Below are 12,725 nucleotides of genomic sequence, written 5' to 3' on the forward strand. Positions count from 1 at the left end.
TGCCGGCCGTACTCGCCGAGCCCATCAGCCATCGACAGGTGCGCCGCGGCGGCGGCAGTAATGCACTCGGCCGCGCTGTCCTGGGCGCGGCCGATCTCGCTGAATCCGCGGGCACCCCGGCCGGCGAGCTTATCAGATCGGCAGCGGATCCCCGGCGAGATTTCGCTGGGAATTTGAGGCGCGGCAACACATCACGCTCGCAGGCACGTCAGGAGCAGCCACTAGCTAGTCCGCTCACCCGGTCACTCCCACGTCGCCACCACACGGGCCAGTGGCCACCGCCGTTCCCGATCCGGAAGAGAAAACCTGGGAGCAGCCAAAAAGTTGAGTTCAGGCTCATCTCATCCACGAGCATGAGAAGAAAAAAGTTGAGTTCAGGCTCATCTCATCCACCGCACTCGCTCGCCTTTGAGATCAGATGATGTGACGAGATCACCGGCCGGCCCCCTTCGCGATGCCGGGGGGTGACCGGGTGAGATCAGCGGCACGGCCGTGGCAGGGTAGCAGTTCAGGATTGGGGAGAGGCGCGGATGCAATGCAAAGCGGACCGTGGAAGATTCGGTGACGGGTGACGAGAACATGGCGTCACGGAAAAGAGGAGGGATCCAGTCCATCAGATTGTCAGAATCCAATCGTAGTTCGGGGCGGCGAAGCTGAAGCATGGCATGTTGCGGGGTGGTGGCTTTTTTGTGCGGGTGGATCTCGCCACTGTTGCCGGATCGTTATCCTCTGCGATAAGTACGGGCACTACCTCGGCGACGGGAGCGGGAGGGAGGGCTGGGTTGGCGGGTCACGTCAGGGGATTTAGCAGCACAACGACCCTCGACCTCGAGACGGATTGGCGGGTCAAGTTTATTTTAAATTTACTTCTTCTTTCTCAAAGTGGATGGATTTCATACAAGGCCGGGTTTGCAAGTTGCGGCGCTTGGTATCTTTTGAACGAAAGATATGATTTCGGAATGTCAATTGGTGATGTAACTCAGTACGGATGGATTTCTTTTTTCAGGACGGAGATGCATGGAATAAAGAAAGAAGATCCAAGGATCGGTTCCATATCATCCTTTTATAGTAGCATTATCTTATATTTTAGCATACGATTTGCTTCGTCTTGGGTTCATTTCTATCTAGAATGGTATGTGCCTTTGTTTTTTTTGGGGGTTGGGATGGTGGGAGGAGGAGAAAAGGACACTGAATTGCAACGAAATCCACATGCTCCTCCAACAACAAGGGCCCAGCCTCAGTCTCCACTGACGTTGGCATGAAAGAGCCCGAACAGGAGCTCTCCGAAAGGGGCTGCCGCCGGATTTTCACGGATGCTACTTGCCACCACCGGCTGACGCCAGCTGAAGCCCGAGGGCGACACCTCGTTTTGTCCCTTGCCCATCGAGCAAATGATGCCGGCTTTTGACGGGCGGGCGTCAAGATAGGGGGCGGGCGATGGCACGTTGTCGCAGCAAGATCTTAGCGGTTTCCAACCCAGGATCGCCGGAAAAGACCGCTCGTCGTCGAGGTGGCCGTGGCCGGTGGAAGTGTGGAACACCATCTCCTCCTCCTCCCACCGCGCGCCCTGACAGCGGCATCGCGGGCTATCCGGCCGTCCTCCGGATCTCGGGAGTAGACCCCAGCGGTGGGAGCTGAACTCCACGTCCACGACGGCGACGGCGACGGCGAGCGGCGGCTCTTTGCGGACGGAAGCTGGAGTCCGACGGGCTGGTAAGATCGCGGGAAGATTGACGCCGACGAGATCGTCCTCCTTTGACGATGCGGGCCGGGGCGGTGACGTAACGTCCTGGTGAAAAGCTTGTCCGCTGGGTGAAGAGCACTCGCACGTCCAGGTCCAGCGCGGTAATTTTCTCGATCGGCAGCAGCTGGGGAAAGGAAGCGCCGGCGTGACGCGGTGACGGGTACACTTTGAACGGTAGCGAGCAGCGAAACAATGCTACAAAGCACATGAAACCAGCCATGAACATGGCCCGGATCTGAGGAAAGATCCCGCCGGAAAGCCTGGCATTGCTGCGAGCGTACCTGCGTACGCCTGTTCGCAGTGTTAACAGGGTCAGTGGTATGAGGATTTATTTTTGTATAAAGAAAAAAAGATATGGGGATTCACTTTGTGATCAGAGGAACTGAAAGGGCAGGTCCTTGAGAAAAGTCAGGTGTACACTGTTCAGCAGTTCTCACTTTTATTTTCCTTAAGTGCTGTTAAGCAGTTGCAGAGAGAGAGAGAGAGGCCTAACGACGAAAAGCTCCTCCCTTTTTCGTGTTGAAAGGCTGCCCAACTAGACTGGTAGATTCTCGAGCACCTCCCAGTCCTATCTCCAGAGGAGCTTTTGCTAGAACTGGTAGCACATTGCTGATTTGTGAACGAGAAATTCTTTGGCTCCACCACGAAACGGGGATAATCTTGCAGACACGATCATGTGGAGAAACTCAGGGGCGGCCATCATTCGCCTCCTCCGGCCCTGTTCGCTTGGCTGGTATTGGAGACTGCTATTGGAGTGGTGTGAGAGAAAAACACTGTTGGTTGGCTGGTGCTGGAGACTGCTGTTGAAGTGGTGTGAGAGGAAAACACTGCTGGCTAACTGAAAGCTGGAGCATAGTAGCGAGGCTTGCACTTTTGCCACGTGTATCATTGATACTCTACGACGACGACGCAAAACCCAGCGCGGCCCGGTCAAAAGCTGCATCCATGATACTACAAAAAGTTGGCAATGATGCCCACTTCGGATCGGAGCTAGCAGCAAGTTACCAGCAGCAAGCAGGCCCTCCTCCCGGACAGAGGCGATCCAGGATCGCGGAAGATACTCCAGGGGAAGAAAAGAGGCAGCCTTTCCCCCGCCCCGCCGTCGCCCTTGTTCCGGTGGCCCATTCTACAGGCGCCAGCAGCAGTCCTCCCACCCACCGCCGATGCCCGAGACGCCCTCTCCCCTTCGCGTTTCGCGCAGCGTCAGGTTGTCGCGTGGCGACTGGCGAGATGCCGCGCCGCGACCTGCCAGAGGACCCGGCGCCATTCCTTTCCCGGTCGGCCCCCGAGCACGGCGATCCGAGCGGGGCCGCGCGATTGCGGCGGATCTCCGGCCGGCCGGCGCCGTGCTCGTGCTCCTCGTGCGCACGGGCACGCGCCTGGAGCATCTGCACGGGACGGAACGGGTCATGAGATGCGGGCGTCGTCGCCGCCGCCGCCGCCGCCGTCGGCTCGCTGCTGTTCAAGTCCCGGCCGGCGCGCTCGATCGCGGCGTTGAAAGCCGGTCGCCGATCCGGTGATGAGCGTGACGTTCTAGAGGCTAGAGCTGTATCTAGGCGGGCTAGGCCTTTGGCCTCGCGCACCATGTCGGCACCATAGCCCGCCGGCTGGCTGCGTGCGCCGCCCGGACGCCCGCTTTTCGCCTGCAGCGGGCTGCTGGCAGGCGTCTGACTCGCTCAGACCCCACCCCACAAGCAGAGGTTCGAGCGCTGGTTTCAGTCGGCCGTCTTTGGTAAACGGTCACGTCAAGTTTACACAAAAAGACAACGTCCGCATGGAGTACTAAATGTAGTTTATTTGTAAAACTTTTTTTTAGGGATGGTTGTAATTTTCTGAGACGAATCTAATGACGGTAATTAGGAGTTGATTTACTACAATAACGCTACAGTAATTACCCTCTAAACACGCGGTCAAAAGCCTCATTAGATTCGTCTCGCGATTTACACGGGTTGTGAAAGTGGTTTTTGTAATTAGACTTTATTTAATACTTTAAATTAGTGGTCAAACAGTGCTACAATATTTTCATGGAATTTAACCAAACACGGTATGCGCCTGTTTTCTTCTCTCTCCTATCATATCTCTCCTCCACGTAGAATTTAGGCGATTAGGTTGGGGGTGGGAGGTGTCTAAAGGCACACTCATATCTAGATGACGAGAGTAGTCGACCCACCCAACCGGGATCGGCGCAAGATTCGTTCTCACTCGCAGACCGGCAGGCGTGTGCTCGCATGGCTTGGCACTGGCAGCGGCTGCCGTGCACGTAACGTGTCGCAATTTACATCAAGTTTGGGCTAGCCGCCACATTCTCGGAATGTAAGGTTTCATCTTTCGCAAAAGAAAAAAAAAGAAAAAAGAGAATGTAAGGTTTCATGTAAAATATGTTATGGAATATTCATATCATGATGCCATTGAATCATTCCGGAATAATAATCATTCCTCACGTCAATTCCGAATCTCTGACGACATAAATGCTCATAGAGGTATAAATATTTAATAAAGTCGAATTTTCAAAAAATGGCCACATGCATATGAACACACGTCTTGTTTAACCAAAGGGATTAGCATGGAGCTTAAACTTCTCACGAGAACCTAAAATCTAATCAGTAGTAGATTCTAAGCTCGTTTGGATATCAAACCCCTCTCTTATCCAGACAGATATGCCTAGCTCACCAATTTTTTTTAAAAAAAAAACTGGAATCCTTTTTCCATTTTATTCCAAGTTTCCAACAATGCAAGACCAGCAGCGTCCAGTCGCAAACTCGCAGCACAGCGCGCAGATGATGAAAGGGATCGAACGAACGGTCGTCCGGTCATGCGATGCACCGGTCCTCCTCGAGTCACGACGGGGAGACGCCAAGCCTCACACATTCCACATGCCGCTTACGTTACGTCCCGGCCGCGGCGTACAAGACAGCACGCTCGCTGCTTCCGACGACGACGAGCAATACATATCCTCGAGAGGGGGCGATCAGCAGGGACCCGTAGCGGAGACGGGGCCTGGCAGCAGCCTTTTTTCCATGTCCATTCTACGGCCCCGCACCTCCCTGGAAAAGTGACGCCGGCGCTAGCTTTCTGCCTGTTCGAGCGAGCTAGCCGATGGGCACGTTGCACACACGCCACCTGCCGCGAAAGATTTGCACGGCGCGTGATCCGGCGCCGTGCACGCGCGTCCGTGGGGAAAAGGTGGGTGCGCGGGTTCGTGGGAGACGTCTGCGGGCAGGGATTGCGATAGGACGTGTGCTCCTTTGTTCCATCATGAACGGCTCGCTTCAGATCTTCAGATCTCTGAAGATGTTCGCTGCCCGTGCAATAACAACTGCACGAACGCATAGCAATGGTCGCTCCAACGAGAGCAGCCAGCCAAACCTGCTGCAGCTCACCCTGTTTTCTGTTTTGCTTCAGCACCAGCCAACACCAGCCAACAGTGTTTTCCTCTCACACCACTCCAACAGCAGCCTCCAGCCACCAGCCAGCAGTGTTTTTCTCTCACACCACTCCAGCAGCAGTCTCCAGCACCAGCACAGCGAACAGGGGCTTTGTTCCATGGTGTTCTTTTGAAGAGAGCATTTTAAATTTTTACCTCTTCTTTTTAAGATCATCTCAAATTTACTTTGCTCGCACCAGAGTCCGGAGCAGTACGAACACACGACACGTCTTTTCATCGAAGGACGCTGATGAAACCATGGCTATGTTTAGATGGGGAAAAGGTGGGAGAAAAAGTCGCATCGGTCACCGTAGCACAATGTAGCACTTTTCGTTTGTTTGTGGTAAATATTGTCCTACCATGACCTAACTAGGCTCAAAAGATTCATCTCGCAACGTACATCAAAACTATGCAATTAGTTTTTTTATTTAACTGCATTTAGTACTCTATGTATAAGTCATTTGCTATATTTAATGTTTCGATGTGAAAGGAGATGTGATGGAAAGTTTGGAAAATGTGGAAATTTTGTGGTATCTAAACACACCCCATGTGGAATCGGCGATGCGTACCAGCCGAACGCCTCCCCTGAATCACTGACGCGATCCCGTCCTTGCGCGATCCCCGCGGCAGCGACGCTTGCTAAGGGCTAAGGGTAATTTTGCTCCTGGAGACTCTACTATGTCGATTTTTGCCACAGGACATTACTCAATTTTGCTTTTGCTGCTGGACACGTTTTAAGCGTGCATCTTTGTCAGTGGACACCGTAGCGATTATAATATTCATTTTGAGAAGAATGGAGGGAGAAAGTTTCTAAATACCCAAATTACCCCTTGTTCATAACCCTAACATGTAGAAACCTGTGTGCCCCCCGGCGCTTTCCACCCGCGGGACCTCAAGGGCGCCGCCACCCGATCCCCAGGAGCGCCGCCACCGATCTCCCCCCCCCGGCGCTCGGCGACGCGGCCAGGCAGGCGCGCTCTCGGCGACGCGGCCAGCAGGCGCGCCCTCGGTGGCGCGGCGACCCGAGCCGCCACCGACCCCTCCACCCCCCCCCCCCCCGCGCGCGCTAGGCGACGCGGCCAGCAGGCGCGCGCTCGGTGGCGCCGCGACCCAAGCCGCCACCGGTCCCCACCGCCCTCCCGCGCGCCCTCGGCGACAGCAGGACCCGGCCTCGCGCGCGCTCGGCCCCAGCCCCATCCACACCAACAGGAGGTCCTCCCAGAAGCCTCCCGGCGCTCGATCTGCACCAACAGGACCCGGCCGCCCGGCGCTCGATCTGCACCAACAGGACCCGGCCGCCCGGCGCTCGATCTGCACCAACAGGATCCGTCCGCCCGGCGCTCGATCTGCACCATCAGGACCCGGCCACCTTCGTTCTCCCACCATGAACTGAGCAAATCGTCATGGATTTACCCAAGAAACTCGACCTTTCATGGATTCCTGCAGGGTATGTCTTCAATCGACCAGTCATTTGCATTTTATGATTTAGGTTTAGGGATGAATGGTTATGGGTTAATTTAATTGTTTGTTTAATTTGCATTTACGAATGCGTAGGATGGATCGTAGCTCGGCTTGTCGAGTTGTGATTCAGGTTCCTGCGTATGTGGAGCAACCTGTTGAAGAGTACCATGTCACTAGCAAAAACAGCATTATTGTAGACAAGGACACTACAAATTGGATTGATTTCTCGGCTGAGCTAGATGCAATGGTCAAGCATGGTGAGCAGCAGGAGTTGCATGTATCATTCTTGGATAAAACTTGCAATGAATATGTGCGGATTGCTTCTGATGCTGCACTGCTTGAGGCATTTTCTCAGTACTGGGACATAAGGAGGCTACTATTACAAGTGATAGTTCACGACGTCAAACCTCTTGAAGAGGTTCTTCCTTCTACTAACCTAGAGACTGCTCTAGTTGTTGCATGTGTCGTGCCATCTTCCGCTCCTACTCATAAAGAACTAGACCTAAACAAGCCAGCATCTTGGGGAGAGGAAGATGAAATTGAGTATGTTGGGGTGGATGATGAGAAGGAGAAGTATAAGGATTTTAAATTAGACGATGATGTTATGATAGACCCAAATTATATTGCTAATTTTGATGGGGAAGATAGCGATGATGAGTTGAGTGTTGATGATGACAAGGGATGTGAAATGCATGTGCATGTCACTGATGTAGAAAATCCTAAGATAGAAGTTGGGGTTACATTTGAAGATGGGTTATGTTTTAAGAAATGCATTATACAATATGCAGTCCTTAATGAAGTTGAACTTGCAGTACCATATAGTGAGGCTGATAGGTACAAAGCCTATTGCAAATCAAAGAAATGCAAGTGGAGAATTCATGCTTCTAGGTTGCATGATGGGAAGACATGGATGGTATGTCATTTGAAGTCATCTTTCTTGCTGTCCCATTTTTTTAACCAGTTTTAGTATTGTACTAACTTTCTCTTTTTTTTCTTGTTGTACAGATTAAGAAGATGCCCCACAAGCACACTTGTCCAAGCACTAGCAAATTGGAGCAGAATTGCATGGCAACCAGTGCATGGGTAAGGGACAGGGTGACTGAAAAATTGAAGAAAGACTCTACGATTGGGGCTGCAGCCTTGAAAAGGTGGTTGGAAGAGAAGTACTGCATTAAGTTGTCTTATTATGTTGTGTGGGATGGCAAGGAGAAGGCGCTGGATGACGTACTGGGCAGCTAGGAGGATAGTTTTGACCATGCTTTTTCCTTTAAGGCAGAATTAGAGAGCAAGTGTCCTAGTAGTGTTGTGGAGGTGGAGTATGAGGAAATTAATGGGAATCATAGATTTACCAGGATGTTTGTTGCTTTGAAGCCTTGCATAGATGGATTTCTAAATGGTTGCAGACCATACCTAGGCGTTGACTCTACAGCTCTTACAGGTAAATGGAAGGGTCAATTAGCAGCTGCAATTGGGATAGATGGACACAATTGGATGTTCCCTGTAGCTTATGGTGTATTTGGAAGTGAGACACTTGAAAATTGGGAGTGGTTCATGAAAATGCTGCACAAAGCCATTGGTTCACCCATAGGACTTGTCTTGTCTACAGATGCTGGGAAGGGGATAGACAAAGCAGTCACAAATGTGTTTGAAAATGGTGTTGAACATAGGGAGTGTATGGGGCATTTAGTTAAGAATTTTCAAAAGAGATATTCTGGAGAAGTGTTTCAAAGGCATTTGTGGCCTGCATCAAGGGTGTACAGAGCTGAGCTTTTTGAAGCACACTACAACACCATGAAGGAAGCATGTCCAGAGTCAATGAAATGGATTGAGGAAAATCACAAGCACTTTTGGGCAAGGAGTATGTTCTCTACCTATAGCAATGTCGACTATGTTACAAACAACATTGCAGAGGCATTCAACAATTGGATTAGAGATGAGAAATCACTTCCTGTCATTGATCTTATGGATAGAATTAGGCAGATGATAATGGAGAGATATTTCACAAGGGCAAGAATTGCTGAAAAGTTAACAAGAAAGATCCTTAAGAGTGTTGTCAAAGAAATGAATGACAAGAGTAGGAATTTGAATTACAAGCTACACAAAAGTCATCCATTTATTGGTGAAGTGAGTGGAGTTGACAAAGATCTAAAAGTTTGGAGGCACATTGTCGATCTGAAAGCTCATGAATGCTCCTGTAGGAAATGGCAGATGAGAGGCATACCTTGCTCACATGCTATCAGCTACACTGGTTCTCGGAGAAAGTTAGACCTAGAGGATTTTGTAAGCCCATATTATTCAGTTCAGATGTTTAAGGCAGCTTATGCTACTTGGGTGCCAGGATTACCTGACAAAAGCCTTTGGAAGAAGGTGAACATGGGATTCAAATTGCTGCCTCCCATACTAAAGAGAGCTGCTGGTAGGCCAAGGACTAGGAGGTATAAATGTGTCGAAGAAGGTGGTTCAACCAAAAGCAGGGCTAAGTGCAAAAGATGTCAAGGGTTTGGACACTTGCAAAAAACTTGCACTGAGCATGTACCTGACCCAGATGCTCCTCCTCCTGCACCACCCAAGGCAAAGCGTGCAAGGAAGAAGCCAAAGAAGGTCCATGTCACTACAGCCCCTGAAGCATCTAAAGATGCCCCTACTGCACCTACAGCACCTGAAGCATCTAAAGATGCTCCAGCTGCACCTACCAAGTTAAGGAAGAAAATTAAAAAAGTGCATGTTGCCACTGAAGCATCTAAAGATGCCCCTGCACCTACCAAGTCAAGAAAAAAAAAACTAAAAAAGTGCTTGCTGCATCTGAAACATCTAAAGCTGTCCCTGCTGCATCTAATGCTCCTGAAGCATCTATGTGAGTGTTGTTCTTTAATGGAATTATTGTTCTTTTGTTTCATGAAATTATTGGTGCTGTTTTATGAAATTATAACACGTGCAATTTTTTTCAGAACAACACCCCAACGTCAAGTACTTTCACTGGACCATCAAAAAATGGGCTTGACAACTAGCCCTGGAAGTCCTCTAACAAGGGCGAGGAAGGCACTCCTACTAGCCACAAACCATCAAAAAATGGGCTTGACAACTAGCCCTGGATCTCCTCTAACTAGGGCGAAGAAGGCACTGCTATTGGGCAAACAAAATTGAAGTGCATGTGCTGTTTACTTTTTCCTTTTGATTATCACTGAACTTGTATGGCTCAACTTGACAACTTGTATGGCTTATCATGTATGGCTTTTGAACTTTATTATGGCGGCTAGCATGTATGGACTTTTAGCCTTGCAATGTCTCCTAAATGTATCAATATTAGCCCTGTAATGGCTCTGAACATGTATGAATTATGAAACTATGAACGACTATCAATGTCTAAGATTTGTTTCTTTTGTGAAATATGAATGTGAGCATTTTAGGCATGTTTAATCATTATTTTATTATGTCTTGTAGGAAAGATGCATACTTGAAAGAGTGTCATGTGGAAAAAGCCAACATTGTAGAGTGTCTAGGAGCAAAATTACCTTCGCTTGTGAGCAGCCTACCATTGCAAGGGTATTTTGGTCAGATTACTTATTTTCTCTATCCTCTCCACCAGGAAATGAATATTATAATGACTATGGTGTCTAGTATCAAAGATACACACTTAAAGAGTGTCCAGCAGCAAAGACAAAATTAAGTAATGTTTTGTACAAAAATCGATATTGTAGAGTGTCCAGAAGCAAAATTACCAAGGGCTAATGCTAGCTACGACCACGCAGTGGGCTCCCCCCTCCCGCCGGCCCCCGGCTAGTGGTGGCTGGCTACCTCCATTGATACTGTAGCCGCCGCTTGGTCCTGGCTCGATCTGGCACGCGCGTCGCAACAGTAACGCCGCGGCCGGGCGGCCGGCCACGATGCCAGCGCTCCGGCCGCATCGGCATCGCATTGCCTTGCTTGCACCAGTTGCGCCGCAGCAGTAGTACTAGTACTAGGAGGTGCGAGACTACGGGATGGATCCGGTGGACGTTACTGCGGCGGCCCCGGGCGGTGACCGGTGGAAATCACTCGCCACTCTTGCTCGTCGCTCATGCTCGATCGGATGGACGACGGGTCAGCCAAGTGTTTCTTCTCTTGATGACTCCTCCCATCTGCTGATTGTGTTCGAAACGAAGCCTGGATCCGACCGAGCTCACTCACGCTGGTCCAAAGATCGCGACAAGTTTGGGTTTGGCTACGATGGATCATCTTTCCCGGCGCGTTTGCTCCGTCCACATCGCAAATATTTTCCGGAGCCCGCTCGGATGGGACGGGAGAGAGGCCGAGGCCGAGACGTTACCGCTCGGGCCGGCCAACGAGCGGCGAACGGCCCTGCCCGGCGCGGTCGAGATCAATCGACCTCCGGGCCTTGACGTAACCTGGCTTGGCGCCGCGCTCGCCGGCCGGTCGGGCGTGAGGTGACGCCCGGTACGGCGCGGCGATGCCGGCCCGGAAACCTGGACGGAGTAACGCGGGGGTGGCCGGGTGGCACCAGCCACCAGCGTAGCGACCCCGTCGTACCAGGCCGGCGGTGGTGGCTGCGGCAGGGAGGGAGGCGGAGGCATCGGATCCCCCACCCGGCTTGTGCCGCCACGAGTTCCGACGAGAGGGGCGCGCGGTGGCTGACCGGCCGGCTGGCTCTGGCCGTACCCGGTAGGAAACGGACGGCGGAGGCGTGGGCGATGAGAGACAGAGAGAGCCAGAAGTAAAGAAAAAAAAAAGGATGGCCGTTCTGTTCCACCCACTGCCTGTACCCGCAAGGCCGCAAGCAGGCCGCGCGGTGGCCGGCATGCCCGCCAAGTGGAGCGGCGCCAACGCCACTTGGCTAGGGGGGTCGGAGGCTATAGATGCGCGCCCGTTTTCTTTCCTTTGCTCGCTCGAAACGGCCAGGCGCTGCTCGCCAACAGGAGCCGAAGGCGTTCTCCAACAGCACCCCGTATCCCTCCCCCCACCCTACGTAGGGGGGCTTTGGGGGGAGCGAGCCCTCCAACGGCTCCCCCATAGCTCCCCCTATATCTCTAATCACACCATTTCTTCGCGATATTAATCTCGTTTGAGTCCCGTAACACAATGATAATGCGTATTATGACAGTACAAATATTGTATGATTTTTTTAAATTCAAAAATGTTAAATAAATAGTTAGTTAATGAGTGATAGTATATAGGGGGAATAGATATGAGGCCAGCTCCAACGGTGCCCCCCATCCCTCCCCCCACCCCATATCCGGGGAGCTATAGGGGGAAATCCGATCCAACGGTTCCCCCTATAGCTCCCCCTATATATGGGGGGAGTTGAAACTCCCCCCACATATAGGGTGAGTTCCAACTCCCCCCATATCTCTAATCACACCGTTTCTTCACGATATTAATCCCGTTTGAGCCCCGTAACATGATGATAATGTGTATTATGACAGTATAAATACTGTATGATTTTTTTAAAATTCAAAAACGTTAAATAAATAGTTAGTTAATGAGTGATAGTATATAGGGGGAATAGATATTGGGGGAATGGTTGGAGATAAGGAGTTATGGGGGGAGGAATCTTTTGGAGGGAGATAGTAAATAGTACGTTTGGGGGGAGTTGGATGGGGGGAATGGTTGGAGAAAGCCTGAGGGGAATGGTTGGAGAGAAGGAGTTATAGGGGGAGGAATTTTTTGAAGGGAGGTAGTAAAATATAGTAAATAGTATGTTTGGGGGGAGTTGGATGGAGGGAATGGTTGGAGAAAGCCGAAGGCGGGGGCTAGGGACGGGGAGCTTTTCTCCAAAAGAGAAACGGCTAGCCTCTTGTCACGTACAACAACTGTGCAAGTAGGGAAGGACGCACAGAGAGGGAGGGGGAGGACCGGAGGAGGCCTACGCACGGTAGAGTCCTGCAGGGGCTACCCCTGGCGTGCGTGGCAGCGCTGGTCTCTGGCGGTCTGGCCTGCCCTCCCGCTAGGGTAGTAGGCGAGGGAGGAGAGCGAGCTGCCTGGGAGCCCCGCCCCGGCGCTTGTTTCCGAGGGACAATAAACGCTGCCCACCCAGTCTCTCACTCCGCGCGCCATCGCCTCCCCCTGCTCGGCTCTATATATACGCTGGCGCACTGGCCC

General features: G+C 51.6%; 1 protein-coding gene across 1 annotated transcript; it reads left to right on the top strand.

The window, feature by feature from the left end:
* Positions 1-6,408: 6,408 nt before the first annotated feature.
* LOC120653622 lies at positions 6,409-7,451 on the top strand. The gene is made up of 3 exons (XM_039931325.1): positions 6,409-6,615; positions 6,723-7,382; positions 7,442-7,451. The coding sequence occupies exons 1-3, from the start codon at positions 6,572-6,574 to the stop codon at positions 7,449-7,451; spliced, it is 714 nt and encodes a 237-aa protein (XP_039787259.1). The 5' UTR covers positions 6,409-6,571.
* Positions 7,452-12,725: the final 5,274 nt, after the last annotated feature.

This window comes from Panicum virgatum, chromosome 1N, assembly GCF_016808335.1.
Source record: "Panicum virgatum strain AP13 chromosome 1N, P.virgatum_v5, whole genome shotgun sequence".
NCBI lineage: Eukaryota > Viridiplantae > Streptophyta > Magnoliopsida > Poales > Poaceae > Panicum > Panicum virgatum.